Source organism: Rhopalosiphum padi, chromosome 4, assembly GCF_020882245.1.
Source record: "Rhopalosiphum padi isolate XX-2018 chromosome 4, ASM2088224v1, whole genome shotgun sequence".
Lineage (NCBI taxonomy): Eukaryota > Metazoa > Arthropoda > Insecta > Hemiptera > Aphididae > Rhopalosiphum > Rhopalosiphum padi.
In genome coordinates, this window is record NC_083600.1 from 29,512,019 (window position 1) to 29,537,545 (window position 25,527).

Genomic DNA, 25,527 nt, shown 5'->3' on the forward strand with positions numbered 1-25,527 from the left:
GCTGTAGAATGAATAACACAATATTTTTAATATTCGTAAGCATCATAAACAACCTTTTTTTCAAAAACATTTGTTAGTAATGAAGCATAAATAATAATCGCTCGAAAATGTTGAATTCGTGTACAAATGTTTAAATTGTACATCTATTCTGTAAGCCCTAGTCGTTTTATTTCTTATATTTATAATATTATATATATATATCTTAAACTAAAGTTCATTTCAAATTAAACAAGGACCTTCGTAATAGAAAGAAACTCTCTCGATTTTCTTTTATGTGTTACTTTAGGGATTAATAATATTTCCATTAATAAAATAACATGAATAGAATATTTATAATTCTACGTAAGATACTTATAGTTCAGAGCTTTTTATGAATTGAAATACAAAATTGACATTTCATAGTTAATTGTCTTTGCAAAAACATTAAAATAAAATGTTCAAAAATGATAATATTGTGTGTTCTCGTTGTCGTTCACTGTATAAATAATAAATATGATAAAAATAAATTGTATGTTATATACATTTATTTTACTAAATTTTAAATCGATTATCATAACTATGCACACAAATTATAATAATATTAAAGTTATTGGTACCTAGATATTTTATTAAAATTCCAAAATGATGATTGAAAATACTAATATAAACGACGTAAAATTAAAATATGTTTCTGCATTTTACGCAAAAAATTCGGTGTTTGAATTAAATATTATTATTCAAAAGGCTTATTTATGTTATAATAATACGACATAATTAATAAAATATCAATATCGTTAAATACTACGACGCAGGAAAGCTTACAATAAAAATTCGAAGCTTTTCACGTGCGATCGAGGTGGAACGACCATTGAGGATTAATCATTGATATTATGATATTAAAATAATAATTGCACCGAAATGCGAGTATAACGTAATATTTCATATGTCAGTGCGTTAAGCCGGGGCATTGTGTAAATGCACATGCGTGAGGGAAACGAAAAAGTCGTGACAATAGAAAACGGGAGTATAGTGATCATCGCGCAATTATTTCGGTGAGAGACGCGAGTGGCTGTAACAGAGCCGCCAGAGCCGGTAATATTATTACAGTGCCGTGGCATTAATATATAATATAAATATAACGACTTTAAAAGCAGATTGAGATTAGCAAACGAAACAATTTTGGATTGTCTGCTGTATGGATTTTACGCGTCCATCAAACCGCGTCCCGAAGTTACACGAATGCTGAAATTTAAAATCAAACATTTTTTATTTTAGAAAAATATCAAGTCCTCACGTTACACGCGTACGAATATTCTGTATGGTATGCATGACGTACGTATATGCGAACGTATAACTTAAAGGTGTTTATAAAATGGAAATTACCGAAAATACACCTAATACTTATTACACGACGAGGGGTTATGTGTTCGAAAATAATATATTCAAATTATAAGTGTTCAATGAAAAATATTTTGGTATATAAATGACTGTTCGGATAATATAAAAATATATAATAATAATAATATAATGTTTAAAAAAACATATAAACTATTTAAATTATTTAAAAGTAAAAAAAAATTTGTATAAATGTATATATCGTCATGTTAAAAGTTTAAATTGTAAACAATGCCTCTTAAAAACACAATGTTATTTTGATTACCATTTTTAAATCTTAGAACAAGATATTTAATTCTTTCTTCGTATAGTTTTCAGGATACAATATTATTGTATAACTATATTAATGTTATAATACACGTCTAACCGTCTTTCACTAGTTACTGGTCCAACAGTCGGTAGATACAGCTATTTTAATATACTATATAGATATCTCAATATCTATATCAACATAATCATTATAAAGTTTTCGAACACAAATTTATTCGTACAAAACTTTATCCGAACATATCATTTTTGAACATCCAACCCGACACCTTATTACACATTACATACATCGGAAAATATATTTTACTACATAAGAACGTTATCATTTTAAGTTTGTCATAATCACATGAACAGAAAATCGTGTTTAAACAATCGAAGTTATTCGAACAAGTTATTTTACGATAAAAATGGTAAAACATTACTTATAAATTATAATATAATTATACCATTCGAATTCATAAAAATGTACTACCTTTCTTTATTATTTATACTTGATGATTATTTAAAAAATGGTGAATTGCAATTCTAAAAAATAGAAAGATAATTATGGATTACTTAAACCCGTATACTAATATATTATTACAGCCCTGCAGAGTATAGGGAAACTCCGACGGTTCGGCGCGGGCACGGAATTTTAAGTTTGCCTGCGTGACAAGATAGGTGCGTGTCAGCAGCAGTAGTACTCGGCAGTAGAAGTTGGGTGTGACCAATTTTTTTAATTTTAAATTTTTTCCTTCTCAATTAGTTGTTCCAATAATGAAAAAGGGCGTTATTTTTTCTCACCGAAATCGTATAATTCCCTTCTTTGTCAATACATTTGTTACAAAAAAAAAAAAGAAGTTTTTCACGAGTAAAAACTACAGAATGTACTGCGTACTTGTTGTGACTTTTAATAAAATAGAGGAAGTATCAATATATTTTGTAGAAAATAAATTAAAAAATATATCATTAAAAACAAAAATGCTGTCGAATAAAAAGGAAATTTAATTACGCCGTGACGGCTATATGTAAATCAAACAATTAATAACCAAATAACTGCAGACGTCCGCGTTACCAAAAATTGCTAGGTCAAAGTGTGCAGTACGCATGGTATCCATATAACTCATATATAATATTATTATTGTTTGTGTACACATGTCCACGTTTCCAATGTAACACGGATATATACCTACCTTATACACACATATAATATACAATATAAATTACATCGATCAGGAAGTCCAGTGACGGGTATTCGCGTCAGACTTCCGGCTGTGGTGTCGGGACGCAAACTTCCGGATTTGCGGGCACTCGCGTGGGCCGTGCGTCGTGGGAGCAGTTTCCATTAAGACGCGAGTCGAGAACAATGCTTTGTCCGACGTCGTTTCCAGTCCACGGCATAATACACCAAAATGAACGCGGCGCAAGAATTGTCGTTATTAAACAATTACGCAGCGGGTTTACTGCAATTTCACGTTAAATTTTCTGGTGGACGGGTTCGGTAAGCGTATCGACTGGTGGACAGAAATTTATAATATTTTTTATTGGAATAACGACGTGTATTGTACGAAAACCGACATAACTGTAGAAAAAAATTGGAGAGTATTAGGAACTTGCAGCGATAAAACCATCTAGCAGCAGGAATCTATTTAGTTTTTTTTATCGTTCGAGAGCAAAATGACACCGACATAATGTGAAAGACGAAAAGTCTCGCGTATTGATCGACTATTTATTCGTTGGGTATTGTTCAGAAAAAAAAATAAATAAAAAACATGACCGGATAGCTGACCGACAATTTTGAACGAATGTTATCATAGTGGTATCACAATGCATGTTAGCATGTTATTAGCAACAACTCGATTTGCTGAGACGCGTTATTCAATTCGAAATCAACTATGCCTCGTATTACTTACAATATTAATAATTATTATAAATATTACAACATTAGTAAGTTATTTATAAAAATAACAAACATTTTTTAAGTAAACTTATCTGTATGACGTATAAATATTGTCTCTACGTATGACTTCTGCCATGCTTCTGTTATCAAGATGAACATTTTTCTTTTAATTTTATATTCTGAATGAATGAATGTATTGATTTTTTACCCATGGTGTGTGTTTTTATTTAAAATACACGGTCCACAATAAGTTGTTAAAAAAATAGTTGAACGTAAATCAACGATGATTTTTATAAGTGTTTCTGACGGATTTGTCAAAATTACAAAAATTTAAAAATTATTTTAATGTATAACCATACAATTTTTAATATGCCTACTTAAGTTTTGAAAATTTAGTACCATAGATTCTTCATATTCTAGCAGAGCTCTATCAGTGGGTATTGTAGAGATTTCATATAATTCACATTATCTTGAACTACAACATTTTAATTAAAGTACTCGACAATCTATAAAGATGCAATGTTAGCTCAGTACTAAATAACATTATAGTGCATTTTTAATAACATTTTGATTGTAAATGTTAATATTCTAGATTTCCATATAAAAATGATTTTGTATTTTTTTGGAATTATGATCTATCAGTGAATTGGATCTTTTTTCCATTATTACCGTAAACCGATTTACGAAACGGGGTAAAAAGGTAAACATCCCTTAGTATGCTAATTGGATGTCGGCAGATCAAACCGGCACCAAGTATTATATTATTATATTATAATGACGTCGTATTATCTGTTTTTTAAATCCCATGTCATTACGTTGTATCCAGTTCCATACGTATAATATGTACTAATATATTATGGCAATAAACGTTGAATTATTATAAACACTCAGTGGTCTTCATAGAAAATATGTGGTGGATTCGATATGTGAGTGGACTTTTCACTGCACATACATCATATAGTACAATATTATAGGTATTCAATTAGTTGCATATTATTATGTTGCACTTTACTGCAGTATCATCAATTATACATTATATTATTTTAATTAGAGATACAATGAGTGTGATGTATTATTACATTAGCATCGACGTTTTTATTTTATATGTTTAATCGTATGGGTTTTAAATTTAAATAATTGAAGTGGTTATGATATTTGACAAAATATAACGATCATAAATTATATTGTAAAAACATGTGTGAAAATAAATGTAGTGTTATAATACACTGTAGATACAATTTCGGTCAATTTAATTACATGTCCAATAAATAAGTAATAGGTATACTTACAGGTAAATTATATTATTTATATTATCATGTTATAACCGTTAACTAATAACATTACATTTCGGTTTACTTTGTGACGATAATCGATTTTCATTCGTCAAAAGTCATAACTCGATATCTTGGCAATATCATTATTGATTGTCGATACTTTTCAAACCCATTACGTGTAGACATCGAACTCCCAAATATAATATAAAAGCTTATTATTATTACAATGTAATAACAAGGAACGTTTTTGATTTTATTAAACTGATAAAATTAATTTAGAATAATGTAGGTAGCAGGTATATATACTCACGGAGAGTTTAAACTAACTTGCTTATTCGTCCACCATTAAAATCAACGTAAGCAATTATTTTAAACTTGAAGTTTGATCTTCAAATTATATTTACTTCGACTGCTTGTAAACACAACTTACTTATACCATGCTTTCGATTTTGTGTTTCAGCGTTTTCACGATAATTATTCGTGGTATTAAGATATTTATTTGTTCAACGCTTAAAATTGCTATCATTATTGCTGTTTTGTTTTTATACAAGTTGATAAATATATTAAGTTAATATATAGGACAAACATATTTATATACGTTGGTTAAAATATGTTTGTTTATTTTTTCTCAAATATGCTCATAAATCATGAATATAAATAAATCGACGATGCATTTATTTTAATAGTAAATATTACATTTATTTTTTGAACATAGTATAATATTACTTTAATATTTAACTGTTTAGTAAGGATTAAAAAGGGAACTATTGAAATCACAATTAAATTCAAACTTCGTTGATTGAAAAAATATAATATAAACAATCATTTTTATTTTATTCATAGCAAATATTAACAATTCATTTTTATAATAATATCATATTTAATATTTATTTGGAAATTGATTTGAATAGGTATGTTTACATTTTTATTTTTTTTTTAATTCCAGTTATGGGTTGAATAAAAAAAAAATCAAAGGTCACTAATTATAAGTTAATACTTAAAATAATACATAATAATATATATTATAAACATTAAAAGTTATTTCAGATATTGAACAATATCCACGCCTAACTTCAGTAATGACTAGTTAATGTTGTATGTTAAAAAAATAGTACTAAAAATTTAATAAAAAAGTTTGATGCTGGTGGTGGTAGAATAAAATATATGAGATGCATAAGTGTTACCACATTAATTATAATATTTGTTTTTTAATATCTACAAGTTGAGGTATTAAAAATATCAGCGGGTATGGTACTATAATTTTTATATCCTTTTTAACATTATTTCTAAAACTTTATTCATCATAAAATAATATATAAAATTATTGAAAAGAACTATTGTCTATCGTGTGAATCGTTAAGTTGTTTGTTTATAATAACCAACGTATTACTTAACAATACTAATGATAAATATTTTTTTTTACCAATAATATTATTATGACGTACAATATGTACCTACGTGAGTCTGTTATAAGAAAATACGGTCATATAAAATTAATAATAACCAGTTGGTAAAAAACAATTTTTATTTTTATTTTTATAAACATGATTTAAAATGTAATAAATGTAGCACTAAATAAGTAAAGACCGGAAATAAGTTTCGAATATACTCTCCGGCTATTAATTCGCAAGTAGTGCATGAATAAGTCGTACAGTATACATTTATTTTAATTGATATAATTTCATTGTAAAAGTGGACACGTCAATAATATAATAAATTGTATTCATGTAAAAGTATTCAATTATATTCATAATAATATAACAAGTTATCATGTCAAATTTATAACAGAATAATTAGTTATTTTTTCATTTAAATATAATACACATAACTGTTGTATATGAAATAGAAATTCATTCTAACATTAAGAAAATCATAGATTTAATGGAGTTGTTCACGTGTGAAAATAGGAAAATGCATTACTTTATACGCTGCAATGACAATTTTATTTTAATGTTGACTTTTTTCAATATCTGTAAAGGGTTCTATTTATTTTTTTACCCCAAACCAGTGACGCAAGTTAGTGATAAAACATTATAATTTAAACGATATTTATCTTTATTACGTTTGAAGGGTTCACATGATTTTACAATAAACTTTGTTTGTATTAGACAAATAATGTCGTACTTCTCTTTAATAGTAGTCTCTTTTGTCAGGCTTGTGGATTTATGAAATTCACAAAAAAGGTACAAAAAATTGTCAAAGTAGGAATCTTACCGTAAGATTGTTTTTATATTTAAAATGTCGAGCTTACACCTACGTTTTCCGTTGTCTTCACTGTCATCTTTGCCGCAGTGAGGACAATAATATATGTCTTTGTGATGGCTCGGGACTACTGAAGAAAGTACTTACAGCCCAAAGCTATATTTCTTGTTGCTTTAATGGACTACTGGCTTAATAATAATTCTGCTTTTGTTTATTTTTTTTTTTATTTCGATTCAATGTTTGTAAGTATAAACCTTGCAACGTTACCAGAAAAAAAGTAACGATTCGGCTTTCTTTTAAGATTTCTTTACGCTCTAATGGATTGACTTTCTAAGTAAAAATAAATCACCAATTTAAAATATTATCTGCTCAATAGGACACTATTGTATATATAATATGAATTTAAACGTCATAATTTGCATAATATGCACACCGATTCAACATATTTTTTAAAATAAACATCATTTTTACTTCTTTGAATATCAGAAATACTAGAAATATTTATTTCAACAAAACTCTTACACTCAAAAAATATATTTATAGAATAGTCAATTCATCATTTTTATAATAAACTACTATTTTCATATAATATTGTCTAATTTCCATTATAGTTAGCATAATGATTTATGTTTTACTTATATGGCTTTTGATATACGTGTTGGTTGATAGTATATTTTATGTATCTCTCGACTCATACTTATCGTATGGAAAATATTAAAATAATTTTTTGTTAACTGAAAAATATACCAAAAGTCTGTACTTTTGTCAACTGTTTGACATTTACAAATTTTACTTTTTAATCAGTTTTAATTAATTTAAATATCACGGTGACCTGTTTCAAATTATAAAACTTTTTAACGCCGAGTACAATGAAGTCTTAGCTTACTCCTAACGTAATATTTAGTTGAAACTTGAAGGTAATTTAATAAGTTAATATGTACTAACTATGATTTATTAATATTCAATACAAGTATGAACGATGATTAATGGCTATAACGAGTAATGCTCGTTCGTACTTTTTGCAAATTCATTTGTTGGCCAGTGCAATATGTATCTTATATTCTAATACAGTAATTATTATATATAACTTAGAGTCACACCGTGCGAAATATTTTTGTAAATAAAAATACAGGATAGATACTAATAATATACATTACAAACGATGGATTCATTTTACTAGAATAATTGAGTATCTCTTTCGATTACATCGATCAGAAATTACGTTCTGAGCGTAATAGGTTTCATAAATAACTATCGTCAATATGTCATAATTTTACTTTGTTTTTGACAAAGTGGTTTTTAATTTTGTCACATAAATGTATTTCTAATTTTATCTAACAGACAGCTACAGCAGATATGTCACTCTTCTTGACTATTATAACGGTTCGGGTAAAACCAATATTGGCAATTTATCATTTTCATTAAACTTGTAAATTTGTTTGAATGTATTACTTTGAGCTTGGATTTTATTTTTCAATCGACTACGTCGTTTTATGTCATATTATTCGTAAGTATATGTAAATTATTTTAGCGTTGATATTTATAATAAATATCGTGATTATTATCGATTATACTACATGTAATATATAAATAAATGTTGTGAGTTCATACGACATATTTGCTTTCGATGTTTCAAGTACATAATAATAAGTTTCAGTTTTTTTAATTTTTTTTTTTTGTATTATAGATACAGAATTGTTCAGAGTTCAAATTATATTTTATTTTTTTAATTATTTGAGAGATATCACAAAGTTAGTCGAAATTTAAAATTCCAACCCCATCAAAAATGTATGTGGCTAATCTCTTTTTTGAAATCCTTGCAAGGAAAACTTAAGAGAAACTTTGAATTATATTTCTGAGCCTTAGGTATAAGAATTAAAACTTAATTAATTTTTTAATACAAAACAGTTTGAAAATGTACACAATTTTGTGTATTTTGTCAACATTTTAAATTCAAACGTTTTCGATAAAAAAATCTTGGTATAAATATTTTTGGTATTTTTCAACTTAAAAAACCCCTATGAGGACTTAAGTATTTCCCGTATATCAAGTTCAAAATTAGATAAAAAAAAAAATATCAAGCATATTTTTTAAAATAGTTACATATCTATAAAATTTCAACAAATTTAAAGTCATTAAAAATATTCTTTTTTTAATTAAAAAAAAAAAAACCATAAACTTTAAGTACTTATAAATAAATATATGAAATATAGTATTTATATTATTGATATTTTCAATGTATTTCGTGCAAAAATGCTTATTTTTGATCCCTAAAACTACAAATTAGATCTAATTTTCTATCAGATCTTCCCACTAAAGAATTTAATACATACAATCAACAATTCGTGTATAATACAGATCATTCAATGTCTTTCAAAAGGATCATTCTTCTAATATTGCCCACCAATTTGATATTTTAACTTTCTGACGTTTTCTGCAATGCCCGACTATACTGTTCTGTTCACAGTTACAATATATTTAATAGACAACCGTAGATGTGTTGATTGGAGGTTTTCCGAACTGTCGGGCACATGATTTGTGTTCTTTTTCGATGATAAGCAAAATGGTAGGTTTTAACTGTAAATAAACCAAGCCCCGTTAAGAACCTTAATATTTATATTTACTTTAAATTTTAAAGATTACAAATTATATGTTCAAATATTACCGAAATAATTTAAAGGTATAATACTTACTAATCCAAAATATATTCATTGTTTGAAACTTGTACATACTATATTATCTATTATAATATTATTATGTTATGGTTTTTCATACATGTAGTATGTATTGGAATTCGAACACACCTATATTTATTCATGCCAAAATTGAATATATTTCATTGTTGTCGGAACATTTGCAAGTTGTATATTACCCATTATTAAGTGCAACCTTATTGGGACACTTTGTACCTAATTACATCCCAAGAGTACGTAATATTCTATGTTTTGCTCGTTTGATGGGATTCTGTGAAACCAACAAAATTGTTAATAATACGTTATGATTAATATTGTTACTAAAACATATTATTACCTCGCGAAAATGCCAGTAAATTCCTTAAAAACTCAAAGCTCAAAAAATATGGTAACTTTATGGAAACTTTTTACGTGCCTATTATATTGTTTTATGAGCAAATAATAATTTGCTGGTCTTAGTAAAAATAATAATAGATTTTTGTCAATGTAAAAGTGCGTTAAACGAAAAACGTTAAAGAAATGTATTGATTAATTACCCCATAGTTCATCCATGCAGTCAACATTGAAGAGGTATATTAGTTTTCTTGGACCTCATATACCTTACGGGTCTTTGCAGTGAAAAATATTGATTTAGAAAGGTTTTCAAGTGTTATATTATATATTAAGCTATAATAACTTACAGTCTCCGTCCACATAATGGATATCCAAATAATATTGACACGATCGATTGTATTTTATCTACAGAAATACCATTTGTAACTTGCGTTTTTCGTATGATATTTTTATTTAATGTACCGTCGCTCAATATTTTTACGGACATTTACAGTATATATTAAACATAATAAGCCCTTCGTGTGAAATTAGCACTATTAAACGCGTTTATTAATATAAATACAACGTACTGGGTACTTTGAACGGAATAAAAGAAACGATGAACGTCATAAAAAAAAAAAGTTATTCAATTTTTAAAATTTCATTTAACGTTTTTCCTATGTCCACCCAGCCACTGTGTTTGTAGTACCACAGTGGACCGTTCGCCGAAGACGTAAACTCGACGGGCTTATGAACGAGTAAAAATACATTAGTTTTTTTTATCGTCCCGAGTTCTATAGAACTATAATTATATCCCGTCAATACCGCGTCGTCGGTCTACAGACTAAGGGAACATAATTTGTCGATAACGGCTGTCGTTTGAACGAAATAAAAAATAAATCCTCCGACGAGGTATGTTTACGCACCTGTTTATTATCATACTTCACCCAACATTGCAAATAATACGCGTAGTACAATCAATCGTGATTTTTAAAGTTACACGGATAGCGAATGCCTGCACCGTCGCTTAAGAAATCATCTTATTCTTTTAAACACGGGAATATATTATTTTATCTAAGACATTCTTTTTCAAATCATAAACAGTTTTTCAGTTTTCAGAGCCGAGCTTTTGTGACCGAATAAAGGTTTGAAAGACATTTTTTTTATTTTCTTAGGACCCAAAATATGATTATCGCCCATACTCCGGAAATCATACGATTTTAACTTAATTACAGAGACGATTGTGAGTCGACGGTGAATACGACCATAAATAATAATGAATAGATAGACCGCATAAATACGTATTGCGGACGGGGCACGGGATTGAATGCGTCTATTATCTATTCTTTATTATTTTACATTTTAATTGTGTTCGTATCACATGCTGTAAAATACAATCGCTTAAATCTACCAAATTGCGTATAACCAAAAACCAAATATTTATCATATACAGGTCTATTATGTTATTTTTACAGCTTATCCATTCTTTATTATCGACGAAAACGCGTGTCACCCGATGAGTGGATGGTAATATGTTTTGTTTTATTCGTATTACATGAGCTTAATGTCGTAACTGTTATTATTATTACGGTAATCGTGGTTTTGGTGCTCTGCCAAATTCGATTAAAACTATTCGCGATTTCTTTTCGCTTTCAAATTTTTTTTCGCTGTCTTCAAAGTTCCCGTGGGAAAGTGTAGGTACTTATATTTATGTCATATATAGGTGTTTAGCCGATTACGATTTTTCACCGACGACATAGTAGCTATCTTTTACGTTACAATCGAATATATACACGTGTATATATGACGTACACTGTTCAATTGAGCGCACACAACACGTGATCATAGTGTATGATATATATATATATAACATATATTATGTAAGTATACGTTGTAAACGGTTCACTGAGATCGGCCAATATAAAAGTGCAATATTTATAATACACTTTAATACAATTTATTTATTCATGTAAAAAGAGGAAATTCGTATATATATATATAACAGTATATAATATATGCTATACCATAATGGTATGTAAAATATTCTTCGCAGAAAATTGTTGTACTGACAACGCGGCGACGAAAGGTTCTTTTTACGACTTATCCGTATGCTTATCATATTATATTTGCGCGCCTAAATATATTATGACAAACGCATAACAATAATGTATATATTTATAAACGATTTAGAGCGGTCGGGTCGGTTGTAACGCTGTTCCCCGCAATTTTTTTCCGTCGCTACTTCTTTATTTTTGAAACTTTTTTTTCTTATATGAACCTTGTTTCGGTATGTCGTAGGAAACATTATTATATTTTAAACGTGTGTCAGCGGTGGTATATTGTATTATATAGGCAACCAGACACATTAAGGTTAATAGGATACGGCTCGAGTCTCTATATTATACAGACTAGCCACCACAAGGCATAGACATCTCGTATACGTGTAAAAATTACACTGCAGAGTACCCTGTCCTATGATAGTACGATATTTAGTTAAGTCGAGGTTTTTGAGAAAAAAAAACCAAAAATAATCACTGGCGATTTTAATCGGTTACCCGTGTCGCGTGTCTCACTGCGCGTGAGGCTGTTTAATAATAACACTCAAATAATCGTTTTCAGTGTGCAGAGTGTGTAGGTAATTATGCAAAATAGACGCCACCGGGTTGCGCATAATACGGACGGTAATAATAATTTTGTTTGCACCGGATCGAGCTGAACCGTTGGATATAATGCGGTAAAAGTGGATCGGAGAGTGAGCGGATTACGGCGATAAAGTTTTGTGTGCGTGATGGCATCGATGAGCAGATTCATCGTCATACTAACCAGCTGCATGTATATACTTGCTTTAGGTCAGATTTTTCTAACCATTATTCCATAGTACTACATTTTTCCATTTTCGCCTTTTTTTTTTCACTTAAATAATTTCAATATAGCGACATCCGTTCTATAATAATTCTTAGTTACAGTATCCATTCTAAAGTTCTAAAACTTGTCTAGGATAGCCGATAGGTAAAACTCCAATAAAAAAATGTAATAAAAAGTTAATAAACTTTAAAGAGCAAAAATAATAAACGTATAGTTATTAGAAATAATATGATTGTTTTATTTTATTCTAAAATCTATGAATAAAAAGTCCCTTGTTTACAAATAAGCAAAAAAATAAAACCACTTAAGTGGTTCATAGTGTTCAAAAGGTGAAAAACACGGTTTTAGATTTTTACTTATACATTGTTGACAGATATGAAGGTGCACAATGCTTATATAATTTCATCTTCAAAAATATATTCTACGGAAAAAATAATTCTGTCATAAAGTATAAATCATATTTGATTTTTTTTTCTTTAACTTATATAGCTAGGGAACTATTTTACAATTTTTGTTTAACTCCGTTTTTCAATATTTAAATCTCAAAACTTTATAATATGTCTTTTAAATGACAATTTCAAGCATTTAAAAAAAAATATTTTTCACTATTATTTGAAATAAAATAAAAAATCTGATTTCTTTAAAAAGTCTTCTTTTCACAAAAAAAAAAAAACTATTATCAAAATTCGACAATATTTTACGAAGCCTGTGAATTATGCCCGTAAAATAATTTTGCAGGATAATACACTGTCCTAACCCAAATACGAATCGGGCAATAAATTAGTGATAAAATATTAAAATTATAAAGTGATGAATAAAACATAAAAAAACAATATTAAAATTTTATAAGATTGCAGGATATTTGGAAAATTGACAACGGACATACCCCACAAGACAACCACAAAGCATAATATAATTTGATTGGTACCATCACATTATATTAATTTATGTGCCTATTACATTGGCAATTTGCATGCTCTTATATTTTTCTGACCCACGTTTTCAAAGAAATAACATTAGATAGGTACGTTAAATTTAATATCTAAACGTAAAAACATAGAAATATAGAAATATTTTATATATTATAATATGTCGATATGTATACATTATACATACGCGTATATATGGCTTTTCAGTTATCAGTTACTTTACATCTTATCAGAGGGTCAAATATGTATGAAATCTTTAGGAAAATCGAAAAATTAGATAGAGTTTCATTACTTGAACAATAGCTTTTTATTTTATTAACATTTTTCTTTAAAAATATAACTAAATAGATTTAAAAACAAAGAGAATTCAAAAAAATTGCTTAAGAAAATGACGGAATTATTATAATAAGCATTAACCTAACTATTGATATTATTTCTGTTTACGCACGAAAAATAAAAATAAAATAACAATCGTCTTAATTGGAAATCATCAATGATAAATGATAATATATGTAAATACAAGTATCTATATTATATTATATTTGAAATCTCGAATTTACCAAAGAATTAAAATGTATAATCTTTAAAATGTGTATTTATTATTACGAAACTGTTACTAAACTATACTTCGTATTAAGTATTGATTGATTGAACAATTGTCTACATATTTATTTTTCAAAACTTGTTCCTTTTATTCTTTGTTTATTTGATTGGTATGGATATATTCTAATACCAAGTTATATATGATACGAATCTTTCGTGTAGTATTTTAGAATTACATCAGAATGTAGCCAATTGTTGTATAAAAGTTTTTGTTTCATGTGAATTATCTTGTGTTACACTGTACCTATAACTTTTTCATGGGGATGGTAAACTATTTTTTGATTCTATAAAGCTTGCAAATTATTTTGAGAATTAAGAAACTCTATTTTATATTGTATTATATTAAATTGTTTATAATAAATATATTTGCAATTTGACTTAAGAAAAAACAAACTTTCTGTTAAATTGTTCTATTAGAAGGTATACATATATTGTAGTTCATAATTGTATTAATTATAAATAATTAAGAAATTAGTATATGTAATGCCTGAAATATTTTTGGTCTATTTAGATTACTTTGGCCAAGGTATTCGATTAATATAAAGTTTATCAACTAATATAAACTGGGTATTTCATGGGCAGTTTAATTTATTTTACCACAGAAGAGAATTAATCGAACATATTAAATTATTATTATACTATATAATTTATTTGAGGAAAATGACTTACAACATATATTTGGTAATAATTGTATATTCTTTATAAAATATACGTACTTTAATAAAATAATTAGAAATTGACTACTTCTTAGATATATGTTTAGACAGTAAAGCATATTACTCAATGAGTCTATGTATCATTAACATTTTGTAATACTAAAATATTTTAAATATCGTATTAATTATTTTTATCAAGTTTATTTTATGTACCTATATATGACATAAACAAAAGTTTATTTTATCTAATAACTATTAATTACAACGATATGCCGCTCCTTCTTTTTTTATTATTGTAAAGTAGTATTTGTACTAAAAAAAAAAACTGATTTAACTAGAATACTCACTAATTTATAATTATGTTTATTAAAACTTAATCCAACATTCCTCAGTGAAACGGCTTAAACAGATCAAGAGATTTTAATTAGATATCTTAATAAATTTTAAATCTTTCGTTTTCTTCATTCCGTGTAATATACATTTACCTTAATCTGATAATGCGAAAGAAAATGTTTGATTATGTGGTTTTTATAATTATTCGTACATCAAAGACCTTTGTAAAATAAACTAAATATTAATTACACATTTTTAACAAAATTAGTTTTTATCTGGTTATACGTAATATTCTAGTGTAAGTAAAAATTCTATAAATTTCACAAAATATAATTCGTTGTATTAAGTCTAAGACTTGACACTTTAATACAAAATTACTCATATATTCATAACCGTATCTTATAACATTTTCAAACTCATTAATCATTATTTATTTCTATCAGTAATTTAAAATGTATAAATAGTTTTATAATAAATCATTTTTAGATTTTTTGGGTAAGAAAATGTATCATCAAATTTAAATATACATGTACTATTAACAACAATACATCATTACCCTGCGCTTCAGTGAGCATAACAGGACAGTTGCCCTACACCTGGTCTGTATAATAATATATCCTGTCTGTTATTCTATTATCTTAGTATAATAATATATGAATACTGTACACACAGGTAATATTAATACCCACGTACGATGTATTTGATATTTTATTTATTGTCTTTTCTATAATACGCCTTTTGTATTTATTAAAATAAAACATAATAATACTAAAATGGAAATGTTACGGACTGTATTAATGTCAATAAAAAATGAATTCAAATACCTATTTTATTTAAATAAATAAAAACTAACTATATATTGCCTTAATGGACACCATTTATTTATATTATATCTCAAATATTATGAAAGTTTAGAATTATATTACATTTTTAAAATAAAATATTAATATAAAACATTAGTGGAACTCATAATCATGGAATATTAAACGTTAAGTTCAATTTTTGGAATTATAAACTTATTTTATTGTTTGTAAATTTAATTAGTTATAGAGATTAGGCATAAACTTTGTACACCGTAAATTGTTTTAAAATTACAAACGACATAATTAAATTATTTCGTAAATACAGTCATAATAATATATAGGTGGTATATTCCAGCCATAATTTTCTTAAAACGAATCAGCCTGGTCGCAGTATAAGTTTTGTAAAATGAACTTGGAAAAATGTTTTATGCACAATTATTGATTCCAATAGTAATTTCTACAGCCATATATATTTTGTACTTGATTCGTCGTGGGAAAAATGTTTATAAATATTTTATATGTACTCTGTGTGATGTATATCAATAAAAAAAAAAAAAATAAAGTGTTCGTCAATAAAATCATTTTTTAACAGAACAGTTGGTATAGATTGGTATTCTAAATAAATCTTTTAATTATAAGTCTACATTCAACTAGTGAAAACGTAAATTGTTTGCACTATGAGATTAATAAATTGTTATAGATTAATAATCGATCATACATAATAGAAATAATAAGAAAGTGTGTATATTATATTCCTTATATTTGCGTATACAAAATAATAAAATATAAGACCTAGCTATTAATTAAATAATTAATAATATACTTAAACTTGGATGTATATTTTGTTGTTCTATGTATAAAAATGCTTATAAGAAATATTAAATAATATATAATATAAACAAATATTGTACACAATAATATATTTTATATTATTTTTATGTGATTTTATATTATATATGTAGATAAATATAAGTACTATAATTTCTATCAAGTTCTAAACGTACTTGAATAACATTTTAGTTTGCATTTTTTTTTATTAGCTCCGTCATAATGTTTGTTGAGCAAAAAAACTAAAAAAGATACTAAGGTTTTTTAAAAATAAATGTATTTTATTTGGACATTATTTATTTTTTTAAATGCTGATGCAAGAAGTCTTCTTTGAGTGTATTATATTTGAATAGATTTTTATATTGAATTTGAAAGCAATAATAAATCACTGAATTCAAAAAATGGTTTTAGATGAACTACTTTTTTTTTAAACAGTCGTTAGTAGTTTTTTTACACCTATAAAAGCTATTAAAAATATGATGATATAGATATATTTCCTTTGATATACGAACAAAGTTCGAACCTAAAATAAAATGTAATAGATTTTATTATTTTAGTTGCTAATTAATTTTTTTATAAAAAATGTAAAAGACAATTGTTAATTATATGCATATGTATTATACATAAATATAAAATTGTATTATTTTGTTAACTACATTTATTACCGAATTGTTTATTCTATAGCTATTATTCTTAGTCATACATGTATCGAGTACAAAACTTAAAAATAAAAATTATTGTATGATGTATATACATAACATAACCGTTATAAACAATACATTTTTTTTTCCAGAATTATGTGATATATACAATAACAAACAAAATGAGCTTCTTTTCGTCCCTTCATCAAATAGTCACCAGTAGTGTGGCAAACTTGAATTTGAGTCCAAAGCGATTCTCGTTATCCAAAGAATCGGGACCAGATGGAGATGATGCAGCTACGGCTGTGGTGGTTGCATCTACGGCCACATCCAGTCGTTCAGCAAGTACGGGTAGCGTTAGTGGTATACCTCGAATCGTGACTCCTCAAGGTAGTGGTGGCAGCTGTGCCAGGTCATCGGGGCCCAGACGGACTGGGTCGTTTAGACAAATTTCTCAGCCCAGGAATCCGATGGCTTTCTGCAGGCGTAGAAACTCGTGGCCTGAAATCGACCAAACCGCATCATCGGGGTGAGTAGAAAAAAATATAAAATACCAAGCACGTCATAATATTAAAGTATATATTATACACCTATTTTACCTAATATATTAATTTTAAGTTATAATCATACTTCAACAATATTCAAATTAAAAAATAGATTAAAAAATTAAAAGGGTACATATATAATATTAATTTATCTTGGGTTGTACTCAAAGTTCACTATCAATATACTTATACATGGTATTATACTATTATACTTATCTGACGTCCCTTTTAGATTTAAAATGTATTAAGATATTGTAGTGTATTTTTCAAAGAACAGTTAAGAATGCGAAAATAAGTACCAAGCTTGCCGCTTTATTTTATACAAAATTAAATGTAGATAATAAGATATAATTTAATGAACGTACACAATATGTGTACACTGAATAATGTAACGCAAAATAAGATTTAGTAGGTACGGATATATTATGTTTAACAATTAAGATTATTGATTAACTAAGAAAATGTAAAGCAAGTGGATATGCGTTGAGTCTTATTAGTCAACTCTACTGAATTATGTATTTCGTTCACCGTTATTGTTTGTGTATACTACGTTTTTCGCATGCAACAAATTATGAAACACATACAAAGATAAATGTATATGCATGGTCCCAATTTAATGAATTTTTAATGTCAGGTGTTGAAGTTAAAAGTTTTTTTTTAAAAATTTTATTGAGCATTTGAATTTTTTACGGCAGAGATAATATTATTATGTCAGTTTTTATTTTGTCATGTCCATCGATGTTTCTATCTTAATATTTGATTTAGGAGAATAATATAATTATAACGAAACATATAATATTATATTATATTATTAATATTGTCTTATAATGTTAACGCAATCAATAATAATTAATAAGTAAACAGTCGTCGAGTTAACGACGCTTTCATACATTACCGATTAATAATACCACTGAAATTAAAATCGCGATTATCTGACACCATCTGAGTGAATAATGGGATCGACGATCTTAAATCTATACTGATTTCGACAAAACAACACAAGTATTCAATTTATTGAACGAGATTAATTTTTAGAGTTTATGTAGTTGTGGATGGTGCTTTTGTCAATAACTATTAAACACCTTATTCGATTATATGAACCCGATATGCCACGTGTGGATGATACAACCGTGTGTTACGAGTTTTGACTATTGTGTAGGTACAAAACACATTAAACATGGTCAATATTTAAACGGTAATAATACAGATATCTGTAAATAGAATAATATAGTGTATGCATTGATAGTATTGACGTGATGTAATCGATGTGCAGGCGATTGGCGTTTGCTTCTTTTTATTGAAGTACCTACGTGACTACACTACGAGTAAATTCCACAATAGGTTTACAAAATACAGTTAAACATCCCTTAACGGACACCTCTAAATAGCAAACATTTTTTGGGGGAACAGAAATTTTCACTATTTTTCTATAGGAAAGCCTCTAAATACCGGACACTTTTATGGCATTTTAAATTTTGATTTTATTTCTATCCTAAATTTGTGTAATTAGATAATACATTAACATACAAAATGACTTCGTGTCAAAATACGAAACAATCTAAAGTGATTTTTTTTAATATAATATGTTAGTTTTAATTTTTATATTATCAATTTAAAAATACATAAAAATAAATTAAATTTACTATGTACCTATGTATATTGTATATGTATAAATAACTAAATAAATAAATTCATTTTTTAATTATTATTTCAATTTTTTATTTCTCTAATATTATATTTCTCCTTCTAAATACCGGACACTTCCAAATAGCGGACAAAGTTTCAGTGACCTAGGGTGTCCAGTAGTTAGAGGTTTCACTGTATAATTATATTTATTTTGGTATTATTTAGCGTTCTCTATGATATATACATTATACCTACCTATAAACCCGATGATATAGATAAATAATTGTAATGTCTATAGTTATCAGTCATCATTCAAAATACTAGGAAACATCATCATTTCTAAAATCATCATCTGTCTTGATCACTCACAACACGGCTAGGGTGGTGAAATTCTACCTTTCCATATGTGACTTATCACCCTCAAGTCAGTTTACCTGTCGGATGTGTTTGTATTATCAGTTTATATATTGTGATGGTATTCTATTTAATGTCATAGATGTTAGTCATAATACATGACATTTTGTATGGAGAAATTTAATTTTCGTTAATGCCTTTAGTTTGATCAAATATTTTCAAAATGTTATTACAATGTGTGACAAGAGTAAGACATTTACAAGTTCGAACAAAATAATATATTGAATATTATTTTTAACAAGATACGCTATATTTAATGTCAGGTAGAGTTCAGTTGTGTTACCAGTAGGTATTTAATTTAGTCAATGTTCTCCCTATCAAATTACCTACAGGCTACAATAGTGCTTAATATCTTATTTCTTATTCAGTATGCTTAACGTTACATTATACTTAGAATTTCATTATTTTTTCTTCAAAAAAAAAAAAAAAGTTAAAATTGATCAAGATAAAACCATTTTAATTTATCTTTAATAACAAATAATAATTATTAATTTTATTAAACATTTTTATACGCATACCTCTCTATAAGATTTCATTCAACACCTAGATTTATAAGCTTTAAGCTTTGTGAAAATTTTTAAAATACATTGTTATTCAAGAATATTTTCCGAATGTAATATGCCAACTCCATCCCAAAGAATGTATCCTTTCATTCTCGACATTCAGAGGGTATTTTATTATATTATTAACTTAGTATATATTATTTTTATTTATTCGTCTTATTTTACTTATTTTTCTTATTTATCATTTTAGTAATGTATGTACACTGTGGAACAACCATTTAGTTAAATCGCTTATGTAAATTAATTATTGGAATTATTTCCTTTGAATTCAAAATGTATATTTATTTAACTACCTACGTAATAATATATTGAAAAAAATTATACTTATTTTTATCCGTACAAGTTGCACAACATACAATGTCTATAGCTTAAGTGTTTACCAAAAGTAAACAAATTAAATTTAATTGAATTATCATATTTCATATAACTTTCAACGATTTATACCAGTATATTTTAAAGGAAACTTATTTAATTGTATAGTTCGATGTTGAGAACAGAACACACACCAATCTTAGATATTTAACAATTATTTTATTTGATGATGTGATAGTAATTGTTTAGAGTTCTTGGACAATAACGTATTTATAGTTCCATCAAAATGTTAAAAATTGTCACGAGTCTTTGTAAGAAATGCATGAAAACTAGTGTACTTAAAATAAACATAAAACGTATAGACGAACTATTACTATATCCATAATATTACCCCATTTACAAAGCAAAGCGTTGCTTCGTGTAATTTTCAATGTTAACACATTTTCCTTTCATTTTGAACACTCATTATTCACTTTGATTTTTGTGCATTTAAATGTTCACTCAGCCAGTTAGTATGGCTCAGTGCATAATTACTAGTACGTATGCCACACTAAACTAAAATTGAATGTAAAAAATAAAAAAAACTTTAACAATACAATTAAAATTGACAAAAATACAAAGTCGGTATACGATTTTATAAATAGATATATCATGTACATAATTTGTGTTCAATATGCGATATTAATTACTGTTATTTGGTAGAATGTTCGGAATATTCATAATAATAACAAAATGAAAAATTACATACGGTTCAAAATATCATTATAAACATCATACCTGAGACTATGATAATCAACACGACTCAAGTGTTCTCCATTCTAGTTAGACAATACTTAATCTTCATTATAACGCCCTGGAACATTTACGAGGTGGTTTCAAATTTATTATTATAATGATTTTGATAAATGTTTATAGTCTAAAAAATGGAAAAAAAAACAAACGATTTATTTGAATATGGAAAATTTATTATTAACTTGTATACATATTTTAATGTTTTAATACGATGTTACAATTTTTAACACTATTTCACGAAATCGTATCCTATAAACATAAATATAATTTTTATTATTTTATCACATTTCTAATAATTTAACTTGAATGTAATGACAATTATGTGAATAAATATCAGTTGATTGGTAATATTTTGTAATTTGAATAAAAAAAGCCTGAAAAAATGTTGATTCTTTTTAATATCAAATAAAACTATATTTTGAGTTGTGATGACTTATTTTTTTATTGACATTTGACTGGTTAATTATAATAGAAAATAATACATAAATTATTTCAGTTTAAAATTTCACGAAAGTAATTTTTTTTTATGGGCAATGGTTTATTATTAAATTCGAATTTGACAATTTGACTTTTTGATCCATTATAATGTTTTATTTAATTATGAGATACACTTTAAGCTTACTGTATTATAGCAAACCAACTTTCTTGGTTTATTTTATCATATTAATGATACACACTTATCTTGAATCATTTTCTTAATTCCATCAAAAAACCTAAGCACGTTCAACCAAATATTAAAATAGTTACCAACTCTTAAGTATAGCAATTATTGTAGCCAATAACTGAAGATTATGAGAGTTAAAATATTTTAGGTGAAATAGACAAGACATTTGACCTTATATTTATCAAGAAATAACCTAGGGATTTACACTGTTGAAATCAGAGACGCCCTAAAAATTTCTAAAATAGGATCATGAATAATTTATCAAAGGGTAGTTCACGTATTTTTCATTCTTATGAATTTTGACCTGACCAGTATTAACTTTCATGAGTATGGTGTTCATATCTACAATAAACGAACGTACAAATAAATTCACTTTTAATTTTCTGAAATTGTAAGCTGTATACTTTATAGCGATATACGTACCTTAATACTACTGACTGAAAATATGCAAATTTTAACTATAACCATTTAAAATTATTTCTATAAAAAAAATTATCTAACTGTGAAGTTAAATCAAAAGTCAAATTGTGTATGCCTTTAATGAATTAAATATTAACATATTAAATATATTATAAAACTACAATTTATAATTATTTATGTTTATAAGAATATTAAAGAACTTATTTCTATTATTGTTTTCAACATTTGTATTTTTTTATTTGTGTACCATACAAAATCATATATATTATAAATAATGTAGGTTGGAATTTAAATTTGTCATGTTCATTAATTTTATTAATATCAAAACTGTCTGTAAAAAATCTATGGCCCTTCTTTTTTGTCATATACTTTCAAAACTACTGCAGAATTATTATGAATATTAAATAGGTACACTTCGTACAATAATAAAACATTTGAGATTTATTTTTAAAAACTCATTAAATCCAATACAAAATGTTAAAATATTTTTTTATAAATTACAATAATATAATAATTATTATAGTTTTAAAAGTAACGTTTTAATATTAATTTAACATTAAGATGTACACATTAGATCATTTGTATTTTTTTTACATAATAAATATATTCGACGATAGAATAATGGTAGATTTGAAGTAGATTTTGTAAGCATTTATAGAAATGTAGCTTCTTCCGTCAACTTTCATGAAAAAAACTAAATTTAAAATAATAAAAAATGATAGTCAATGATTGTAAATTTAAAATTACTATTATTGTTTATATCACGTTAAATATATCTAATAAAAGTTAAATACATTTTTTTTTCTATAATATGGTAACCACTTATTTTAACTTTTGATTCTTAAGCAGAAGATATTTTTTTAAATGCTGATGTGCTTAAATCATATTTTGAATAATTTTTAAATTATTAAAACGCATGTAGCAAGGATAGTTCATAGCTTTAGAAATTATCTATCTATGATGATTTTATAATTATAAATTATATGAATTTATGGAAATTGTATAACTTTGTTAAAATACTTAAAATGTTGTTTAGTATAATAAGTACTAGACTTAATAGTATATTCATCTTTTTTTAATCTAAAACTATGGCTAAAAATTATTATCCTTAGTACGTAATCTAAAGTATCTTGAATTTTTATATATTAGTTGGCTCAACATTTTCATAAAATTCAACAATTTAACGTAAAAATTAAATTGTATCGTAATATCGTAATAAAAAAAAGTATATGATGTTTAATAATAAAGTTTATGTGTTTAAATATTTTAAAAAAAATTGAATTTGAATGAATGCATGACTAAAGGAAAAAAGCGTGAGCATACTTGATGAATCAAGTTGTGATGAATGTTATGAAATTGCCGATTTTATGTACTTAAATCAATGAAAATCACATTTTATTTTGACACAATTGACGAATAAAAAAGTAGTGTTTCAAATTATTAATTTACCAACATTTGAAGGAAAGAATTAATTTTAGACAGTATATATATTTTTAACTACTTTATGACTATTCTTATACAGGTATTAAACCTATTTTAAAAAGTGTAAAATAATATTTGATTGGGTGTTATAAGAAAAAATTGATTTTTTTATTACATTATTAAAAACATAATATATTTTTTAAGATGAAATTAGTTTTGAGTAACTCAACAAGTCAACTAGGATGGTTTTTATAATTTGGTTTACTTCATTGAACATTTATATTTATAAAAGGGTTAGGATTCTACGAAGGATTTTGACTATGATAAAAAGAAAAAAAGGTGAACTGTTCAATACAAAATCAGTAGACTCTTTTATACTTTAGAAAAAGTATACATTTTATACATAAAAATAATAATAGTAATTACTTTAGGTTTAGTTAAAGAACTTTTGATATCTATATTATAATAGACTAGCTCAAATTTAATTTATATTTAAATAACTATTCCTAGAAATATTAATTTTGTGTGGTTGAAAAAAAAAAATTAGAATAGTATTATTATACAATTTTACGTATAATCATTAGTTTTAATATCTACACAAAAGTACAAAATCGATAGTAACGACAATAATGCACAGTTCAGTATTATAATTCTAATATTACTTCCTATGACATAATTCCCTCAACAGAATACTTAGTACTTAAACATTTTAATTCTGATTCATTCAGAATTATTTGTAAAATGAATTTCTAGAGAACAAATGAACTTCATAATATCCGGAATGACACTTAAACAATATTTGCACTTGCACATTTCTGTTACCCATCTTATTACATAACCTTTATATCAAACTATTCTTTTCTTCTGATATAGGTAATATAAAGGTATTTAAAACATGTTTATATTTTATTGAAACTTGTTGTATATGACTTGATAAACAGTAAACACTTATTTTCTTAAAAACAATTTAAAAAAAATATATTAAATAATCAATACAGAATAATGTTTTTTTTTTAAAAAAAATAGAAAATCACACTCATTCAATTATTTAAGAATAAAAACATTGTAATTATTTAATTGAATTTTTTTCAATTTTATATTATATCATAT

General features: G+C 26.1%; 1 protein-coding gene across 4 annotated transcripts in view; it reads left to right on the top strand.

Moving 5' to 3' along the window:
* Window positions 1–25,527, top strand: part of LOC132928594 (BAI1-associated protein 3) — a 152,809-nt gene that overhangs the window by 63,109 nt on the left and 64,173 nt on the right. For all 4 annotated transcript variants that reach the window (XM_060993381.1, XM_060993382.1, XM_060993384.1 and 1 more), the window contains one exon: window positions 17,812–18,188. In XM_060993381.1, the coding sequence (XP_060849364.1) occupies window positions 17,842–18,188 (347 nt within the window). In that variant the 5' untranslated portion in view covers window positions 17,812–17,841. The remainder of the gene's footprint in view (window positions 1–17,811; window positions 18,189–25,527) is intronic.